Below are 19,399 nucleotides of genomic sequence, written 5' to 3'. Positions count from 1 at the left end.
ACTTGGAAAACCATCAAGGGGCAGATTTAAGCTTTTGTCTTCCTTTGATGGATTTTATATATATACATATACTTATTTAATCCTCTAAGTATTTAATAAAACACGAATAAAAACTAGTACTTGCAAATGTAATGTAATTAAAAATGCCTAGCCCTCATTTTGGGTTTTACCTGTTAAATATAGTCACACATATTTTCCTGAAAAATCACCCCCCATGAAATGGGTATTTAAATTATGTAGCTGTCATAATAGGGAAAAAGTAACTCATAAATAAAACCATTTGAGTCCTTTAGCAGGCTACTTGGTAGGAACTTGACTTCTTCCTGAGGAAGGGACCAATAAGCTCAATTTAATTGCATTTTTTTTTGGCCAACACATTTTGTGCTTTGCCTGTGAGTTCACACCAGTGTCTTGTTCCTGTCCCCTGCCTGTTTGTTCTTTTCACAGCCCAAATTCCTGGTTCCTGCCACCTGAGCCCTTGTTTCTGGTCCAGGACTGCCTTTTGCCACGCAGGCTCCCTGAAGCTCTCTCCTGCTGACCAGAACATTCCTTACTTATCCTTTGGTTTTGCTGTCGTTGTGGCTTCTGGATCACCCTCAGGCTGCTCATCTCAAGACTAAGTAATGTTTTAAAATCAGTCTTCTGTGATGATAAAGTGGTTGGCCTATCACAGAAACAGCATTTATGTTCAAGAATCTTCACTGGAATCTCCTTTATTAGGAGAATTCATCTTAAAAAATTCAGTTATCCTTTACTAATATTGCAAATATTTTTCTTCCCCATAATAAAGTCAATTTAGGATACAATTTAGTACAATTTATGAACAAAAAAGTTCATCTAGCTATATCTGTTTCATTATTGGCTTCTGTGAAGAGCCACAGCCATACACTGGATAAAGATCAACTCCCAATCAGAGTAACTTCACAGTCCTTCCTGAACCCCAGGTTTCAATATTTTTAAAGAAAACCTACAATATCTCCCTACACATTTGTTCTTCAAAATAAAACTGATATATAGCTGACAATGTATTTGGTTATCTTTACTTTTGGAAGCTGGCATGGCATAATGTGGACAAAAAGATAATATGGAATAATTATCTTAAGTTTTAATATCTTTAATTGTCTTTGGGGTTTAAGCTAAGCTATTCTTGTAGTTGCTTGATGGTTCTTTATAGATTTTTAAAATGCATTTTAGGTATCTTTTCTTTATTGTATATTGATCTTGAGTGATTAAATTACACAAGCCAATATTGCATGAGTAAGTTCACACAAAAAATATGATCTTGCTTGCAGAATTTTCTAGTATCTTGTTATTGTTTAAGCTTGATCTTTCAGATGGTCAAACTTTTTATTATGGATTTCCTGGTATCATGAAACTCAGCTTACACACTCTTTTTTTTTTATTTGCACCAAGCTGTTCAAGCACCAAATATTTGTAATACTAAATGACAAATCACCATGGAAAAGAATGAAATTATACTGGTTTTATTTGGCATATAACCTGGCTCATGAGAAACTGAAATTTAATAAAATTATCTTAACAGAGAGCTACTCAGTGATATGATAACATTTGAAGGATTATAGCAATTCATATATAGAAAGACACATCTTCTTTAAGAGTAGAACATTTTTGTTAGAAAGTTTACCAAAAACCCCCAAATCAAAGTATTCTTCCTCATATTCATACAGTTTATAAAAACAAGCCTAAACTGTAAAGATCTCCTAAATTAGGTTGACATGCTGGTTTGATTTTTATCCCTAGAAAGATAATAAATAAATAAGTAAATAAATGTGTTTAAACAAACTGAAAATGCATCAGAAAAAGCACAGGTGGATGACTTTGAATTTTTGGCTAAAGATACAGAATATATAAGTAATTGCCTTGATAATAATTTATTTTACTAATCTTAATTAGAGGTTTAAGAAGGTCTCTAACATGTTCCAAATGAATGTTTGTTTGTAATTTGTGTAAACAGATAAACTCTAACTTCAGCTATGACTGATCCTTGACTTAATTAGGATTATGTAAAAACAAGCTCTAGCACGTGTTTGGCTCAACACTGGCGTGAAACTTTCTAAAAGAATGTGGCATATTCCCGTGAAATGCAGGAATTTAGTATAAATTATTACATCTGAATTGCATGTATTAACATTCCACACAGGACAGGCATCTGTTAGAATTCAGAGGTTCTCATGGCTTTTTCAAATCTAGTTTCCTGACCACAGAAGGATCTAAAAACACCGTGCCAAGAGAACCTGCAGGAAACTTCCAGTGTTATGTGCCACGCTGAAAGGATTCACTATTCAGATATCCTTATTATCTGATCTTCAGAAAGAAAGGAAAACTGCTTTACACTTGAGACAAAAGTACAAACCTCTTGCTCCCCCATCCTTAGGGGTTAATCATTGTATTACCCTTTCTCTCCTAATTCCAGACAAAGTTTTCCTCTTCATGTGTTTAATAGAAGATACTGTGGGAAATGTCCTCCAGGATAACCCACCACAGGGCTGTGTGTTAGGATTCTTCCTGAAACATTCACTAAAAATATTTTGCATTATATTATCCCAGAGCTCCTGCCTAGAATTCCTTCAGAAACTGCTTCTCCAACCATTCTTACATTCATTTTTTCAGAGCAATTTTATCTCTTCTTAGGCTTCTTTAAAAATCCTAGTTTACACATTTTTAAATATACTTCTGTAACTAGACTTAAAAAAAATTTCAAAAACAAGAGATTTCCTGCTACCTGTTAACAATCCAGTGTTGTTTCCCTTCCTATTTGTTCTCAAATATATCTAGGTCAACTTGTTTCAAGAAAATTGGAATATATAGTTAGATCCTTTTCACTTTGATTTGTCAAAATCCAGGCTCTGAGAAAATGAAAAGTAAAGACTATTTTTAAGTTGTATTTTAATTAACACCTTCTTAAATTTGGTGTGGTAAGTAAAATCCTTAATTTAGACAAACCAGCATTTTTTATGATGACTAATTTCTTTCTCCACCAGTTAATTTTTCTTCTTTTCCACATGCAATTTACACTTTTGTTCAATATCAGAGTTATAGATATTTTTGTTATAGTAGCACTGAAAAGAATAGAGGCATGCATTTAGAAACCCAGTTTAAAACTGATTTATTATCTATAGCATTTTCCTACATTTCTTTGCATTCCATTTTGGCACTTACCCTATGTTACCCTCACTCAAAGAAAAATTCAAAAATAAATTTAAAGTTTTGAAGTGACTTCATTTCTATATAATGGTAACTATAATCACAGGTTTCAGAATGCTAGGATTAAATGTAAAACTACTGGACAAATAATAATTTAAAAATAATAAAGGAAAAGACACAATTAAATGTATTCCAGAATACATTTCCACTTTAAATTGTCTACTTCAAAGGATTTAAAATAAGACAGGGCTCTACAAGAACTGTTGCCACAGTAGTGATATATCTTGTGCTGTTAACAAGATTATTTTTGTGTATTTTTAGATACTTCTTCATCCCTATTTCAATTTTGAGAACTCTCATAAAATAGACCATGCAGTGAAATTATACTCTGCATAGGTACCTACTCTCTATTATGCAAAATACTTATATTTTCCTTATAGCCACTGAAAAGTTATTACAATGTCCTCTGTGGAGTCATACTTCCAACACTGGACTAGCCAGTATTTCCTGATCCTCTATTTACCTGTTTAAATGTCTATTTAATGGCTTTTCATCTGAGGCAATTTTAATCTAATGGAATTTTGCAATAGCCCAGCCAGGACGTTCCTTATTCGTTTTAAAAGAGTTGGTACTTTAAAAGTTTTAATATGTACTGAAGCAGATTTTTCATTTTTAATTACTTTTAATGAATACTGGCATGAAAACCTTCATCCCATTAAGTAACTTACCATTTAATTTTACACTGTGGAAGTACATCTTCGGGGCAACTATTCCTGGTGTTTCCAATGAACCTTATTAAAATAATTGGCTATTTATATAACAAGCATTTGACAAATCATTTAAACTGCAGTTGAGGAAAAGAAAAAAAATCTTATTAAAAAGTGATTCACCTTGTGAATCATTTTTCATTACAAGCAATGCTCCAAAAATCTCAGTTTCAGGAGTAAGTAAAATTATGCAGCACTGGGGCAACTGGATGGATTTGTTAAAATAATGTAGGAGATCACGTGGCAATAAATCCAATTATTTTCACAATGAGTTTGAACCCAAATCAGTAAATTAGCACTATTTCCCTTCATACATCCCAGAAAAATTTTATCCCTTCAAAATGCAGTTGTTTATGCATTTCAGAATAGGGTGAGGGTAGGGTTGCATTGTTTTTACGTGAGCATGGCTATGGCACAGGTTTTAAAAATGTCACTAGACAAACAAGTCCTGGAAGACACAAAGATGGATGTTCTAAAATGACCAAGCCAGATGATTATGGCTTTTTTTTCATGTGTCTTTATTTGATGTACAGAGAGTGAAGTGTACTCATTTATGGCCAATCTGTATAAATCTGTATAATCTGTATAAATCTCATTTAAACAATCAAAAAATTTAGTCTGAGTCGCTTGCATAAGTGCACATATTTGTGCTACACAAAGGTAATTTTAACTTTTTGCTGATAGTGTTCAAATTCAGACTCTTAGTTGGTCATAAATATCTGTATGCTTTACTGTTAATGGATCTTGTATTTAATCTGTAACTGCAAGTTGGTGAATGTCACGAAGGAAAGAAACACTCATCACCAATTCTGCCTTTTGTACTGTGGTGATTTCCTTGCCTCCTCTGCAAAGGTGACAAGGAAGACCCTATCTCCTTCCCCACAAAAGATGCAGCAGTTCCACCACATCATCAATAATTATCTGGGTCAGAAATGAAAATATTGTTGTCCAGTCCATACATAAAATCTTTACCATAACCTAATGGTGTGGGTGCTTACAGTTCCTGTAAAAGTCTCTACTTTTGCTGAGAAATGGGACAAGGTGCTTTCCCTGTTATGAGCATTGACATGAAGAAGTCAGAAATAAGCATTTTAAACTCGTAATTTCACAATTGGCAAAGGCTCTCTTTGCCTTGCACTCTTTTCCTACTTTTGGTGTATGTCTTCTGCAGAATTATTCTGAAGCTCCCTTAAACATGTACTGACAAAGAAATTGGAAGAGGGTGAGAAGGAAGCAGATTAATTTCTCTTTAACAGTGACAACTGCTGGTATGGAAAAGAATGTTGCTTTTAAGTAAACTGTAAAAACTGCATGAGAGTAATGACTGTGTGCATAAACAGCTCTGCTAGGTGCATGAAAGGATCACACAGAATACATTTTCAGAGCCAAATGCCACCTTACTGGCTTGTGAGGGGGGCAAAATGAATTCTGACAAGATTAGAAAGGTTACATATTATTTGGAGGTAAATAACATTTTAAATACTCTTTTATGGTGCAATGCCTACACATCTGGACCAGGGAGTATTGATTAATATTAATTTTGTTAATATTTTGTTGTAACAGGGCAATTCCTGATTGTAATTCCTGAATTAAATTTATTGGTAATGTAGAGCTGGTGGTTTCACCTTTTGTAGAATCCCAGAATGGCTTGGGTTGGAAGAGGATCTAAGGATATCTAATTCCAAAACTCCTACCATGGGCGGGAACACTTTCCACTATTCCAGGCTGCTCCAAACTCTGTCCTGCGTGGCCTTGGGGATCCAGGGGCACACAATTAATACCATTTATGTCCCTCTTTATGTTCCCATCTCATCACCTCTCTAGGACCTGGCACTGGCCACATTCTGTGACCTGATCCCACTGAAAATCCCTGAGTGCAGTTAGTTTGTGCACTTCCAGAAAATCATGGTAAGCTGATTCAAACAGAATCTGATGGGCGATAAATTTTCAGTGAAGGTGGGCATCATCATTTTTTGGCAGAATCAGACAATCCCACCAGAGGAACAAACAAAATCTCAAGCCAAAGCATGACTGACAGAAAGCCACGTGTGTCTCATGACATCAGACACTTAGCACATGGCAAGAACAGGAAGATAAACGGATTTATTAATAGTTTTCAGTGTACTTTGAGAAAAGCAAAGTATGCCTACATTTGTAAGAAGCATGGCCTTACAGAATTTTACGTGCAGTTTTAGAGCTGAGAACACATCTGCACATCCCTACACAGGTCTCAGGCATGTTTACTCTGCACAAAATCTAGAATGAGTGGACTGAATTTCCATTTGCCTACTGGAATGTTTTAAGTCACTTCCCAGTATGTCAAATCCCAGAAATTTCACTTTGCTGGGCTATTTTCTTTTAGATTATTTTAATCTCACAGGGATCCAGTTCCTGTGCTCTCAGCCTGCTGTCACACAAAGCAAAACATGATTAGAGATGATCAAGAGATTTTCTTTAAAAATACACTCCTGACTCAAACTAAAACTCTCAGCCAGGTGAGCTACAGAAATAATTGTATGTTACTTGAGAGTAAGTGCAGAATAAATGCAAACTACATGAATATCCTGGGTATTCATATGAAAATGTGACAGCACCGTGGGTTTTGCTTGAGATATTTTATGAATACAAAGGGATTAATTTGTGATGCAGACTGGTTTCTGCCATTAGACCATTTTATCATTATACTGAGCTTCAAGCACAAATACTGAATTTTTCAAGTTTTTCTTGCACAGGCAGTGAGTCTGATGCAATATCCTCCTCTCCCTCTGTACTACGCTTTTTCTCAAAGGTGTATCCACATGAAAAAAATGCTACTTATAATTTCAAAAGAGTAGCTACACTACTGAATGTACTCCTGGACCTTCCAAGTTCTTTGACTTCAGACTTCTCACTGGGTCTGTAGTATAAAACAAGCCCTGATAACTGAGTTTGTTTTTCTTCTTTCATTTTTCAGAAGAAATTGCCATGCAAATTGTTCAGTTTCCAAACAATCAAGCCACTCATAAAATTTTCGGCTAGCTCAACAAGCAGTACCAATATTTTATATAGTAATAGGAAACTGCACAGCCATGTGCCAGCACGAGTTCCAAACACAAATACAATATTTTAATTCTGCATCCCTGACACACCTACACATACAGATGGCTGAGCACAGTAGCTCTTACAAGAGCAAAATGATAGAATCAAGAAAAAGGTCAGAAATACAAAATTAATCTTTTTTAATTTTTTTTTTCCCTAACAACTGCTCCCAGACCACATCTCTGTGTGACAAAAGTTCTAATTGATAGCTGATTTCTCGTTGAACAATCAGATTTCATTTCAAGATTTCATTTATTTCTTTATCTTCCACATAGGAATGAGCTGGTGTATCTGTAAGGAAACTGCTGGTACAACAAAGACTGAACAGAGTTCTTCTTTTAAAACTTCATGTGGCTGTGTTGATCCTAAGCTCAGTGGCTGAAAATGACTTAAGGGTGTTGTGTCCACCAAAGTGGGCACAAAAAGTGGGAAAAATAAAAGGAAAATTGATGCTTTGTCCAGCCAAAGTTATCATATGTTCTTTCTCTAACCATACACCTCTCTACTGTGGTTCATCAACTCTTCCCTGGGATTCAGTGCACCCTTTTATAGTTTATTACAATATTTCTGTCACAAAAAGAGGAATGTATGATGTAGACATTACAGTGGGATAACTATTCTAAAATTTAGAGCAAATTCCTTTCAGTGTTTTTTATTTTTAATTCAAATATAAAGATAAACTTGTATGGATAAAACATCTCCATGTGCTATATTCTTAAAGCAGAACATGAACAAATTTAATCTCTTTTGCAATCAAACAGCAGTTCCTGCATTTTTGGAACATTAATTTCTTCCCACCTTAAAAAAACAAAACAAAACAAAACAAACTACTCCTTAAGAAAGGCACTAATTAGGGGAAGACAGATTTACCCACCTACAAAAAAAAGTTTATAATGGCTATTGACAGCCTAAGTGACTTTTACACCATAGAAACACACATCTTCTTAAAAGCACCATTCATTATGTAATTCAGTCAGTGCCTAGGCTGGAAGGAACCCAACCCCTCTGTTTAATATTGCCATAAAACCCCAAAGCAATCAGGAAGATCTATTTCCTCCCACTACAGCACTTTATGAAAGAAACTCTGCAATTACCAAGGCCCGCTTAAGAAAAGTCACAGCTCCATACCCAGTTCTGGTTAAAACAGGGAAAAAAAAATCAGAAGGAAATCTAACATCAAAATGTTGCATAAAGAATACAGAATGTAAGGAACTTCTGACAAATAAACCTTACAGCTTTCTCTTTACTATAAGTCACTGTTGCTGTAAAATACACCACTGAACAAAGAAAGTTTTGAGAAAGCCACTGAGAGGCAATCTAAAAGTGCAAGAAAAACCAACACACTGCACAGAAAAGGCAACGATTTTAACTGGCTGCACAGGAAAAGTAAGAGGGCGCATAACAAATGTCTGCAAAATAACAAGTGGTGTACACAAGGCACTCAAAATCTGCTTTTCTTCCAGTCTTGTAATAGACAAAGGATGAAACATTTAAAAGATGCTGAAAGACAGCAGGTTTGAAATTGAAAATGGATTCTTTTTTTTCCATATGCAGCAAATTAGACTTTGAAACTCAATGCTATGTATGAAGAAATTGTTAAGACCAGTAACTCAACAAGAATAAAATAGCTATTTGAATTGTGTATGGATAAAAAGAAAAAACAATGCTATACAAGCAAATTCTAAGAAGAGTGAAACAAAATTGGTGGGAATATTATACTTCCTACCTGGAACTTTAAGGCAATCTCTGTCTCTTACTGAATCAAATAAAATCTCCAAGAAGGGTGCAAGCCTCAGCTCAGTTACCTTTAACCATGAAATTTATTTGGACTCCAAGGAAAACAAACACCTCCTTCCAATTGCCCCAAAATTGGTGTCACTGTTGTCCCATCTCACCACACGTTTATTGCAAGAGGATCCATCAACAAAACACATTTTCAGCTGACAAACCTGTCATTTTTCACCTCCTTCGACAATTTCCTTTTTCCAGGCAGTCCCCACACAAGCTTCCCTGGATTCCTGTGAATGGGACAAAGCCACCAGGACCTGTTGGTTCTGCCATTTCCTTCAGCCCCTGACACAGCTTCAATTCTGGGGACATTTTACTGACTTTTCTTCCAACAGCCTTCAGTGGCTATTTTTATATTCTTTACTGGTGATCTCTCTCAGATATCTTTCAAATTGCTCACTTTCTTTCACATTTTGAGTTAAATTCTGGAAGTTTCACAAACTAATAATGATACATCTTTCCTCCTTCCTTTCTTGTCCAAGCTACTGGTCAAACACAGGAATAGTTTTCAAATTTCAACTCCACAATGCTTAGAGGCACAAGGACATACTTACACATATAACTGCCTACTGTATTATGGAGTTTATTACTATATCACTAAGTATCTTGTTAAAACTAAGTATAATTTGTTAAAACTATTCACAGAGCTAATTTTGATGAAAATGAACCCGTCTTCTCTGCCCCAAAGAATAAAATGGAACAATGTGTTTAAGTTTAGAACAGCCCAAACAAATATTTTTCTCCAAAGGAGGAACCAGGAGGAGCATGGGATGAAAATCTGATGTGGAGCAACTGCATGCACACTGGTACATTAAATTTGCCCACTTGGCTCTTGGGATGGCTGGCTTGGAGCAACCTGCATCTGTGCAAGAAAACGATGGGTTTTAGTCATCAAAACAGGGCAGCTGCACCAAAACCATCTGTGGAATGGTTTCTGGAGTGCCATGCCACCCAACTGCAGCCAGGAGTGGTATAACAACAGCACTCATTCCTTTTAGCACAAAATCTGTGTCACATTCTGCACCCCTCTCACTGTAATTCCTTCCTGGTAGCTGGAAAAGGCACTGTGATTGTGCCCCTGGGATGGAGTAATTGTGGATGCACAGACAGACTGGGGAATGAGAGGCTGGGAAGCAGTGCCAGAGAAAGGGACTGGGGGTCCTGGTTGTGGGAAATAGTAAAGGTAAGATGATTTCTAGAAAGATGTAAAAGCAGGCCTTAGAAACAGAAGGAACAGAAAAAAACTCAGAACTAGCTGCAGCTGCAATGTCTGGAAGTGGAGAAAGTTACAATAGCAGAGCAAACAAGGACATTAAGCAATTGCTTGAGTTTAGACTTGGCTAAGATAGAGCGGAGGATTGCAGAAAAATATGAAACAATATATTCTATATCTAACAAGATAGAAAGTTTTAAGCTTAATAATGGAGTATTGTGTATTGTTGATAGAAGGCATACAAGCAAGCATTGTGTGAAGCAGGTGTACATGTACTTTTAGGTTGATTAGCACAACTGTCTGTAAGCTTTGGCAATATGTTATTGACTAGAAAGTTTTTAAAATGCTCTGTAGCAAAGAAGTCTTTGGCTGCTACTGGCTGTGGGTGAGCTTTGCCATCTTCTTGTTGTCTCCACCATGTAATGAGACTGATACTACAAGAAATGGTAGCAGACATGGTGATTCTACCACCTCTGGATGTGTTTAAAAATAGGCTGGATGTGGCACTTGGTGCTATAGTGTAGATTCTGATCTGAGGTGCTAGGACATAGGTTGGACTGGATGATCTTAGAGGTCTCTTCCAACCTCATTATTCTGTGATTCTGTGATAACAGAGGAGGCCACGGGGATGGTGAATGGTGTGCAGGGGCCCTGTGAGGAGCAGCTGAGGGCGCTCGGTGCGTTCGGCTGGGGAAGAGGAGGCTGAGGGCAGAACCACCACAGTTAGAGCCACCCACGAGAAGAAGAGGAAAGGCAGCTCTGATCTCTGATCTCTGCTCCCTCTGACACGGGCAGGGCCTCAGGGAAGGGGGCAAGGGATTTGGGATGGAGCTCAGGGGAAGGTTCTTCCCCAGAGGGTGCTGGCACTGCCCAGGGAAGGGCTCCCCAAGGCTGCCAGAGCTCCAGGAGAGTTTGGACAACACTCCATAGAAGCCCAGGGTGAGATTTGGAGGTGTCTGTGCAGGGACAAGCTTTGGACTTGGTCATTATCATCGGTCTCTTGCAACTCAGGAGATTCCATGACTGTATAAAGGAACTTACTGGTAGAAATTATGCATCAGGTCAACTGGCCGAAAACTAGCCTTTCCAGCTGTGGCACCACTGGAAAAATGCACTGTGCCCTGGATAGCTGGAATAATGCCTCAAGGTAGAATGGAAATCTGCCACAGGGCCTGTGCAGTTTTCCTGACACATTTGTGCAGCACATGTGGGCATCACAGGCCATCCATGATGTGGAAGAGGAAAGCAGAGAGCTCGGTAAAAACCTGGGAAGGGCTTGCTTACATATTAAATGTGTTTGATTAACAACCCTTTTTCTTGGAGCGCAAAGATTTTAGTTATGTCTGGCAGAGTTAATGATCCTCAGAATATAAACCCACATGCAAATGAAACCCTTAAATCTGAACCCTTTATTGCTTGAAACATGAATTTTCCTGGTTGGATCTCTGTCCTTTCAGCTATTTGAGTGTCAGCCAGTAACACACAGTGTGTCTAATGCCTCAAATTCCTGCTTTTTCCAGTGTGCAATCTCTACCTGATAATCACAATAATGCATACTGTATATATCTTCTAAGTGGGTTTTTTGTGCTGTGAGGGGTTTTCTTTCTCTTTTTTATTTTTTGTTTGTATGAGGGGTTTTTGTGAGTTGTTTTATTTTTGTTTGTTTTTTGTTTGGTGTGGAGCTTTTGGGGTTTTTCTGTGGTTATTTTGTGTTGGTTTGGTTTTTCATTTCTGTTTAGTTTGGATTTTTTTTGGGGGGTTGGGTTTTTTGTTTGATAAATTTATTTGGGTTTTTTTTTTGTTTTGGTTATTTTTAGTTGGTCTTTTTTTGTTTTAGTTTTGGTTTTTTGGGTGAAAAAAGCTGACCATTTCAGGTTTCAGGGTATTTCCATGGATTCTGACGTGTTCTAGGCTGTTTTAATATAGAATCACAAACTGGCTTAGGCTTTAACAGACTATAAGGATCACCTAGTTCCAACGCCCCAGCCATGGGGATTTCTCCAGCTCTCCTGGAGTCCCTTTAGGCCCTGGAAGGGGCTCTGAGCTCTCCCTGGAGCCTTCTCTTCACCCCCAGCTCTCCCAGCCTTGCTTCAGAAGAGCCCTTGACATGAATCTTCATTCCAATCAGATAAGTAAATGCCTCTTAAATAATGGAGGAATATTTTTTAAAAATAGATTTGCTGTGGGTGTCAGCACAAAATCCAGTCCAGACTGGAGGCAGTCCCCTGAGGCAGACTTTCCTGGTTTTGGTTACTTTAGGAGCTTTGAAATGGGAAACTCTTTCCTTTTTTTTGCCACTGGGTAGCCAGAATCTTTTCCGCAACCACAGCCAAATAATATCAGTTTTGCAATAAATCAATAATATCCAGTCAGTAAAATTGCTAATGATCTCTTTCATAGTTTACATATTAATTATTTACACGGGCAAAAGGTCAGCAAATCTCAGAAATACTGACGGGGTGTTTGTTGATACGAATGATAAAATACCAGCTTTGAGAATGTATCTTGACTGCAAAATCAATCACCTGGCTTAATTGATTTGGCAACAGAATATTAGACATGAAAGAAATCCAAGATAAAAAGCTCTGTGCAAGAGAACCACATCGTGGCTTTTGGAATTCTTGACAGCGTAGAAGAGACGTGCCTTGCAATGAGGTCATTTTAATTTATCTCTTTATGATAAATTTGACAGACTTCTTACTTGATTTACAGTGAGTTCAAAATTGAATTGTTAAACTTCATGAAGCAGAGGAATCTGTATCAAAGGAATGCTGTGAATTGAGCTAAGGTGATATTGTATATAAATGTTAAATTAGTCCACCACTGAAAATCCCACACTTCTCCCTGACTGCAGAGAGCTCTGTGGCTGCCTCTCACAGCATCCATCCTCAGAGACCCTCTGAACACCTGGATAGGGTATTTGATTTATCACCCCATCTTAAATCAGATTATCTGAAAAGGACTAAATCTCATTCTCCCCCAAAGAATAACTCTTCACATAAAGTAGTCTTTTCTCAAATCACTTCAGCTGCCTTCTGGGGTTGTGGTGAGCCTGGGTCAGCTGTGTGAGGGCTTTATCTTGTCTTGAAGTTGACACAAACGCACTTTGCTGATTATCAGGATCATTAGCTAACAAAATATACCTCAGTATTTTTAAAAGGATGCTGTGGATCCAGCAAAAAAACTGATGAATCACTCTGTGATGCACCAGCTGTATGTTCCTTGCTCATTAATTAGGTGACAAAAGATGGCATTCCATCCAAAACTCGTGCTCAGCAACGTGTTTTGCTTGATGAGAAATTGTGGTATTATTTACTTCTTTAACAAAGGTCAGCTCCTTGATATTTGATGGAAGAAGTGTTCTGTGCCACGCTGATGCCTCAGGTTTTGGCTTGTACATTTTTCACATTCTGTGCTGCTTTAGTGTGTCATTCTGAGCTTCATATGAGGGGATGGTGAGCTCTCTGCACAGAGCAGGGAGACAAAACAATTCCTGCTCCAGCACCAAGGACAAATGATCCCAATCTCAGCCCCAAGAACACAAACCCAGTGGGCTGCAGAGAGAAAAACAAGCAGGATGGGACTGCAAGTCCTAAAGATGGAATTGGACAATTAACTCCAATCTGCAAATGGAGCAGAAAATATAAAAAATTTACAAATCCCCGTGACTGGTCGTGCATTTTGGGACCATTTGGGTTCATCTTGGGTGCAGCCCTGGCTGGGGTCTTGTACTGCCCAAGGTGGATTTATGGACGAGATCCTTTTAATAAATCCCTACTTTATTCTTTAGCTCTGTCCAGTCTCTGTTCCAGGTCAGCCTTCACAAGGCATCAGTTTCTGATGACCCAGAGGGGACAAAGGCATCTGGAGAACCCCCTGGACCAGAGCCAGAGGAATGTCCAGCTCTTGCCATCAACGTGACAGGTCCCATCATGGAGCATCCCTGAGCACATGTGTCCATGTGATGGTGAGCTCATCCACGTGGCTGGACAGCAAACACTCATTTCCACGCTCCCAGTGGAGGAGTTGGGTGTATATTTTCACTGCATTAAGTCAGTGGAATTGCCCACGTTGCCCACATAATTAGCTGAGAGTGTGGCCAAAATAATGGAATTGAGTATCCATATTCCAGTCTTTGGATAGACTTTGAGTATTTAAGGGACATAACAAATATGAAGATGTTAGCTGAGGTGGACTGTATTGTTCCTGGACACTTCAAATTATAGCCAAGTATCTAAATGGAGCAATTAATTCAGGTAGGCTGGATTCAGTGCTTAGTCACTGTGAGTTGAATGACTGAACTAATTTTTACATGTGAGTGGAGCTGGATTCTTGACTATTTCCTTGAGTTTTTTACCTTCTGTAACAGCTGGCTTCCAAAAGCATCAACAGCATAAGATTTAAAGAGGCATGCTGCTCTTAGTTTAAGAACCACTCATGCACAAAATGGAAACCCCAAAATTTTTCTTGTGAGATTCTCCTCAGGCAAGCACTTGTTTTGAAAGAGCTTTGCATGTGAAAAAAACCCCTAGTTTCTATTAAAATAACAGACTACATTTGTAGGTTAGCACATGACCTGCTCAGTCACTAGCAGATGAGCATCCCTCACTAAGTGGCTTTGATTGCTGGTGAGTTGGAGTGAGAAGCAGAAAAGCTCCTGACTCTGTGTTAGCAGTAATTAAAACATCCTTGAACTATCAATGACGGTTGCAGCACAAATCCAAAACACAGGCCCACACCAGCTACTGTGAAGACATTTAACTCTGCTCCAGCTAAATACAACACACCCAAAATTTCTTTCTCAACATTGTTCATTATAGGTTCTCTACCTACACACTCTAAGATGAGGCTACTGACCTGCTGTTCCGAATCTGACCTGATAATAGGAAATACTCTCCAGATAAATGACAAGGATTAGAAAGAGATGAAGAAATTGTATTTTTAACGGTTTAAATTTACATCTGATGTAAGTCTGGAGGGTCTGCTCTGGAACTTCAATACTGTGATTCAGAACATTTCATCATTGTTTATAAAGACATAGGTGAAGAAAGATGTAGAAGATATTTATTCAAAAATTTCAGGAGTTTTTCCCTTTTTTTTTTTTTTTAGGATTAATCAAAGCAAACCCACAAACACTACTGAGGCAAGAAGATAGTCCTTCTGTTTCAAGTATGCTTCTGCATTAAATCCCTGCAAAATATGTTTACCTTGTCCTTGCCATGGCATAAAACATGCATGGCAAATCATGTCCTGTTGTGTCCAGTGGGTTGGTAGTCAGGTCATCTTCTGAAGGCAGCAGCAGCTTTCTGTGGTATTAGCTTGCTCATAATATAAAGGCCAAAGTCTGATATACTCCAGGAAACCAGATCCGATATTAATCCTTAACAGTGCAGGCAATAAAAAGGCTCCTCTCTATAAATACAATAAAATTTACCATGTGGAACTTACTGTGCTGGCAGTGAATCCCATTAAATCCCTGTGGACATTTACAAACATAGCCTATGAACGTGTCGCCTCGGTATGCTTCACTAATTTCACATATCCCACCATTATGGCATGGATTGGGAAGGCAGGGTCCTGTGAGAAGGGGAAAAAAAAAAAAAGAAAGAGAGAGAAGTATGTACACATCCACAATAACAACCATAATTTCAGACATTTATAAGCATTCATTAAAGAAACAAAATGCCTTATGAAGGCCTTTATATTCCACTACCTCAGTGAAATACACCCTTCACTTACTTCAGATAACTTGCCAGCAAGGATTTTTATGAACGAGAAAAAAATATGAAGCGTGTCACTACTCATTAATCATGGCATTAGTTTTTAATGTGAGAGAAGACAGGAGACAGTGAGGCTAAATCTTGCTCTTCTGTTAAAGATAACAGGCATTCTAGTTTTTGCACCACTGAGGGAATAGGTATTAATCAAACATGCCTATCATGCACAGAGTGACATGTACAATGTCCCTGAATGATCACTACATGTCAGGTTAGCAGTCTGAGGAGATCTTTGCTATGGCTCCGGGTGACTTTCTGAAATGTGAGTATCTGGGCCAGTAGTTAGCAGCTACCAAACCAACTATTCTTTTCCACTCAGTGCCTCTGTAGCCACTTCAAGATGATGTGAAAAACCTCTTCTGACTAGATTTTCCTTTCCCCCAACATGCCACATGCTAGGATGCATAAAGTTTCAGCACGGAGATCTGCTAGAATTGCAATTACTATAACTTTAAGTACCTTTGAAAAATGGAATTGTTTGACCTGAGGTCTAGAGTTTACTCATTTAACAGCACTGGAAAAGAGGTGCTTACATGTTAATGTCTTACTAACAGTACCCCCAGCACCACTCCTATCAGAAGAGAACATTATTTTGATTTGTTTTTCTTTATCTCTTTTTAAAGAAGTGGTAAACATTGTTCAGAAAGCCCCACATGCATGTTTGTCTTGATTTGTAAATTCAATATAATGTATGTTATTTGCAACCTGTGCCATGTACCCTGAAAGGTGATAACCTCTGCTTGTTGAAATGTAATGTCATAATCATTCACTCACTTTAAATTGCATTTGGAAAAAAATACCCAAAGCAAACAAAAGAGAAAAGAAATCTAGAGCATAATTTACTGACAATCAGAGTTGGGAATTTCAGAATCCCAGAATCACAGATGTTGGAAAAGACCACCAAAGCCATCAAGTCCAAGCTGTATCTGTTGCTCAATTTGTCCCTACCCCAGAGCATGTCCACCCTTTCCTGGGAAATCTCCAGGGATGGGCACTCCAGACCCCCCTGGGCAGTGCCAGGGCAGTTCCTGAGCCCCCTTTCCGTGGGGAAATGGCTGCTGTGCGGACCCTGAGCCTGCCCTGGCCCAGCCTGAGGCCGTTCCCTCTGCTCCTGTCCCTGTTCCTGGGAGCACAGCCCGACCCCCCGGCTGTCCCCTCCTGGCAGGAGCTGTGCAGAGCCACAAGGGCCCCCCTGAGCCTCCTTTGCTCCAGGCTCAGCCCCTTCCCAGCCCCCTCAGGAGTTCTCCCTTCCCTTCCCAGCTCCGTTCCCTTCCCTGGCCCCACTCCAGCCCCTCCATTCCCCGTGTGATGGCCCAGAGGTGACCCAGCACTCCATGGGGTTGGTGTGACCTGACAAGTCACCTTAGTGAACCAACAGATGAACAAATATAATGATTTAGGCTTTAAAGATCTGTAAATCCAATGTTTCTGGGTATCTGCCTGTTGATGTTTTCAATTACAAGCCCAGATTTGAAAGGTTCTCGCAGCAGCTCCATTCATCCAGACGTCACATCAGGGAACACCGTGCTCTCCAAGCAAATATTAATTTGCAAAGCGTAAAAATTAACTGAATGATGAGGATGTCAGAACATATTCCCCAGTTATTACTGCCCATGTGGCTATTGCAATTTGAGAAGCCACGCAGGTGAACATTTCTATTACAACTTTTGTCATCAGCCTGTTCCAAGACACAGCCCTGCAGAGGTTTTGCTGGTGTACATCATTAAACATGGGATATGTCTCACTGAACCAAAAAAATAATGGGCATGAATGTACTGCAGATGATCCTAAATGGTATTATTAGCCAAAGAAGGGCAAAAATTGTGAAGATGAAAACAAGAATAGCTGCTGACTGATTTGCCTTTTGCCATACACACTCTGTAATACAATTTAAAAGTAGTGGTACACTACATTCTTAATTCTGGGAAGACTCATGTCTTTCCAGTATTACTGCTTCTGCACTTTCAAGTATTACCATTTCATGCTATTTCTTCTTCATAATAATTTGGGAAGAAAGCTGTCTAATAATTTGCATTTTTAACCTCCCAATAAATACGAAATGTGCATTTTTTTTCCCAAGCCTCTATCACAGCTCTGCAGTTTGGGGAGTACCTGCAGGCAGCCTCATATGCTAATTGTTTCTATGCAAGCAAGATCTCTAATCTTCCAAGAACAATAAATCTCTTAATAATTACTTTCTCATTTTGCTTTCTGCTTTCTCTGCATGGCTTGTTAAGCACACGTTCAGCCTACTTTCATTGATTTTCTTTATATTTTGCATTTTCTCAGATCAGTCCAAACTGCAAAGGCTTAAAAGGTCATCTGAGGAGCATAGTGATAAATATACTAGTGCATGACAGTATTTGTAACTAATGTTTTTCTTTTATGAAGCCTTTCTTCTGGGAAATAAAAAGAACAACAAACAAGAAAACTAACCACGCAGCAATAATATGAACTATTTTCTTTCCTGATGATGGTGGTCATGGACAAATAATATCAGCATTTTCAATAAAAATGCTGAGTATTTTGCTTTGGATATTTTTCTTTGTTCTTGTTTTTGTTATTCATAGAAACTGGTACTTCAAAAATAATTTTTAGAGAAACAAAACATTGTCATTAATTGTGCTCAAATTAAGAAATGATAGTCATGTAGTTTTGACTTGTTAGCATTTATCAATTGATAAAGATGTGGGTTAGACTGACTCTGTGCTTTAAATAAATGAATGAATGATTGAAAATTAAAAAGCCTGTGCCACCCTACCATTGCTTCTCCTAATTCTTCAAAGGACCAAAATTTAAGTTCACACGTCTTGAGCTTATTTAAATTGCATGAACACCCTAATATGATTTCTCAAAATTAATTCATTAATTAGTTAATTAATTTCAACTGAGTCTACAGGACCCCAATGATGCAATTTCTGCAGATTTAAGTGTCTTGAAGGATCTGAGGCCTAATCCTACCATCATTCCAGTGGAGCACCAAAAATGTAATGTGTGAGATCTGGGCACAGATGGTACATGAGAAGAGGTCCCAGACAACTTCCATAGGGATGTCTAGGCTTTTAAACAACATGGTGTTAAATTCTGGCTAATTAATTCTATGACAGCCTGATTAATATGGTCTGTAACTCAGATCTATAGCATCAAGGTCACAAATACAATTTTTTACCAAAAAAACCCCAAAAACCAAAACCATAAACCATAAAACCCCAACAAACTAACAAAGAAACCCAACAAAAATACCCAAACAAACCAACAAAATAGCAAACCGAATATGTAAACTAATTTTCAAAAACAGTGGACTTCAGGGATTGATTGGGTTTTTTTGAATCAATAGTGTTGTAATACTTTTACAGGTAATCTTTAAGTGGCTTCCAACACAAAGAGAACAACAACGTTTGATCAATATTAATGAGCAGAGGAATTCAATGGTGTGGTTTCCAGGCATTTTTGTCCATGTTCATATAAAATAATGTCAGCAAGATTAATTGTGCACTCAAAGTAATAGATCTGTTCACTTTGCTGCTCTTTTGAGTCTTTGTTCAGTTCCAGGGGTATCAGCCAAAATAATAAGTATAGTCCGAAATACATCATCCTGTTATTCAATTGAA

General features: G+C 38.2%; 1 protein-coding gene across 1 annotated transcript in view; it reads right to left on the bottom strand.

Annotated features, from left to right (window-relative positions):
* Positions 1-19,399, bottom strand: part of EDIL3 (EGF like repeats and discoidin domains 3) — a 242,251-nt gene that overhangs the window by 111,662 nt on the left and 111,190 nt on the right. Inside the window, exon 4 of the mRNA XM_039696365.1 lies at positions 15,460-15,588. Coding sequence (XP_039552299.1) covers positions 15,460-15,588 — 129 coding nt within the window. The remainder of the gene's footprint in view (positions 1-15,459; positions 15,589-19,399) is intronic.

The sequence above is a fragment of the Passer montanus genome, unplaced genomic scaffold, assembly GCF_014805655.1.
Source record: "Passer montanus isolate IOZ18808 unplaced genomic scaffold, ASM1480565v1 scaffold97, whole genome shotgun sequence".
Lineage (NCBI taxonomy): Eukaryota > Metazoa > Chordata > Aves > Passeriformes > Passeridae > Passer > Passer montanus.
The sequence above is the reverse complement of the archived record's forward strand: the minus strand, read 5'-3'. Positions and strand labels throughout refer to the sequence as shown.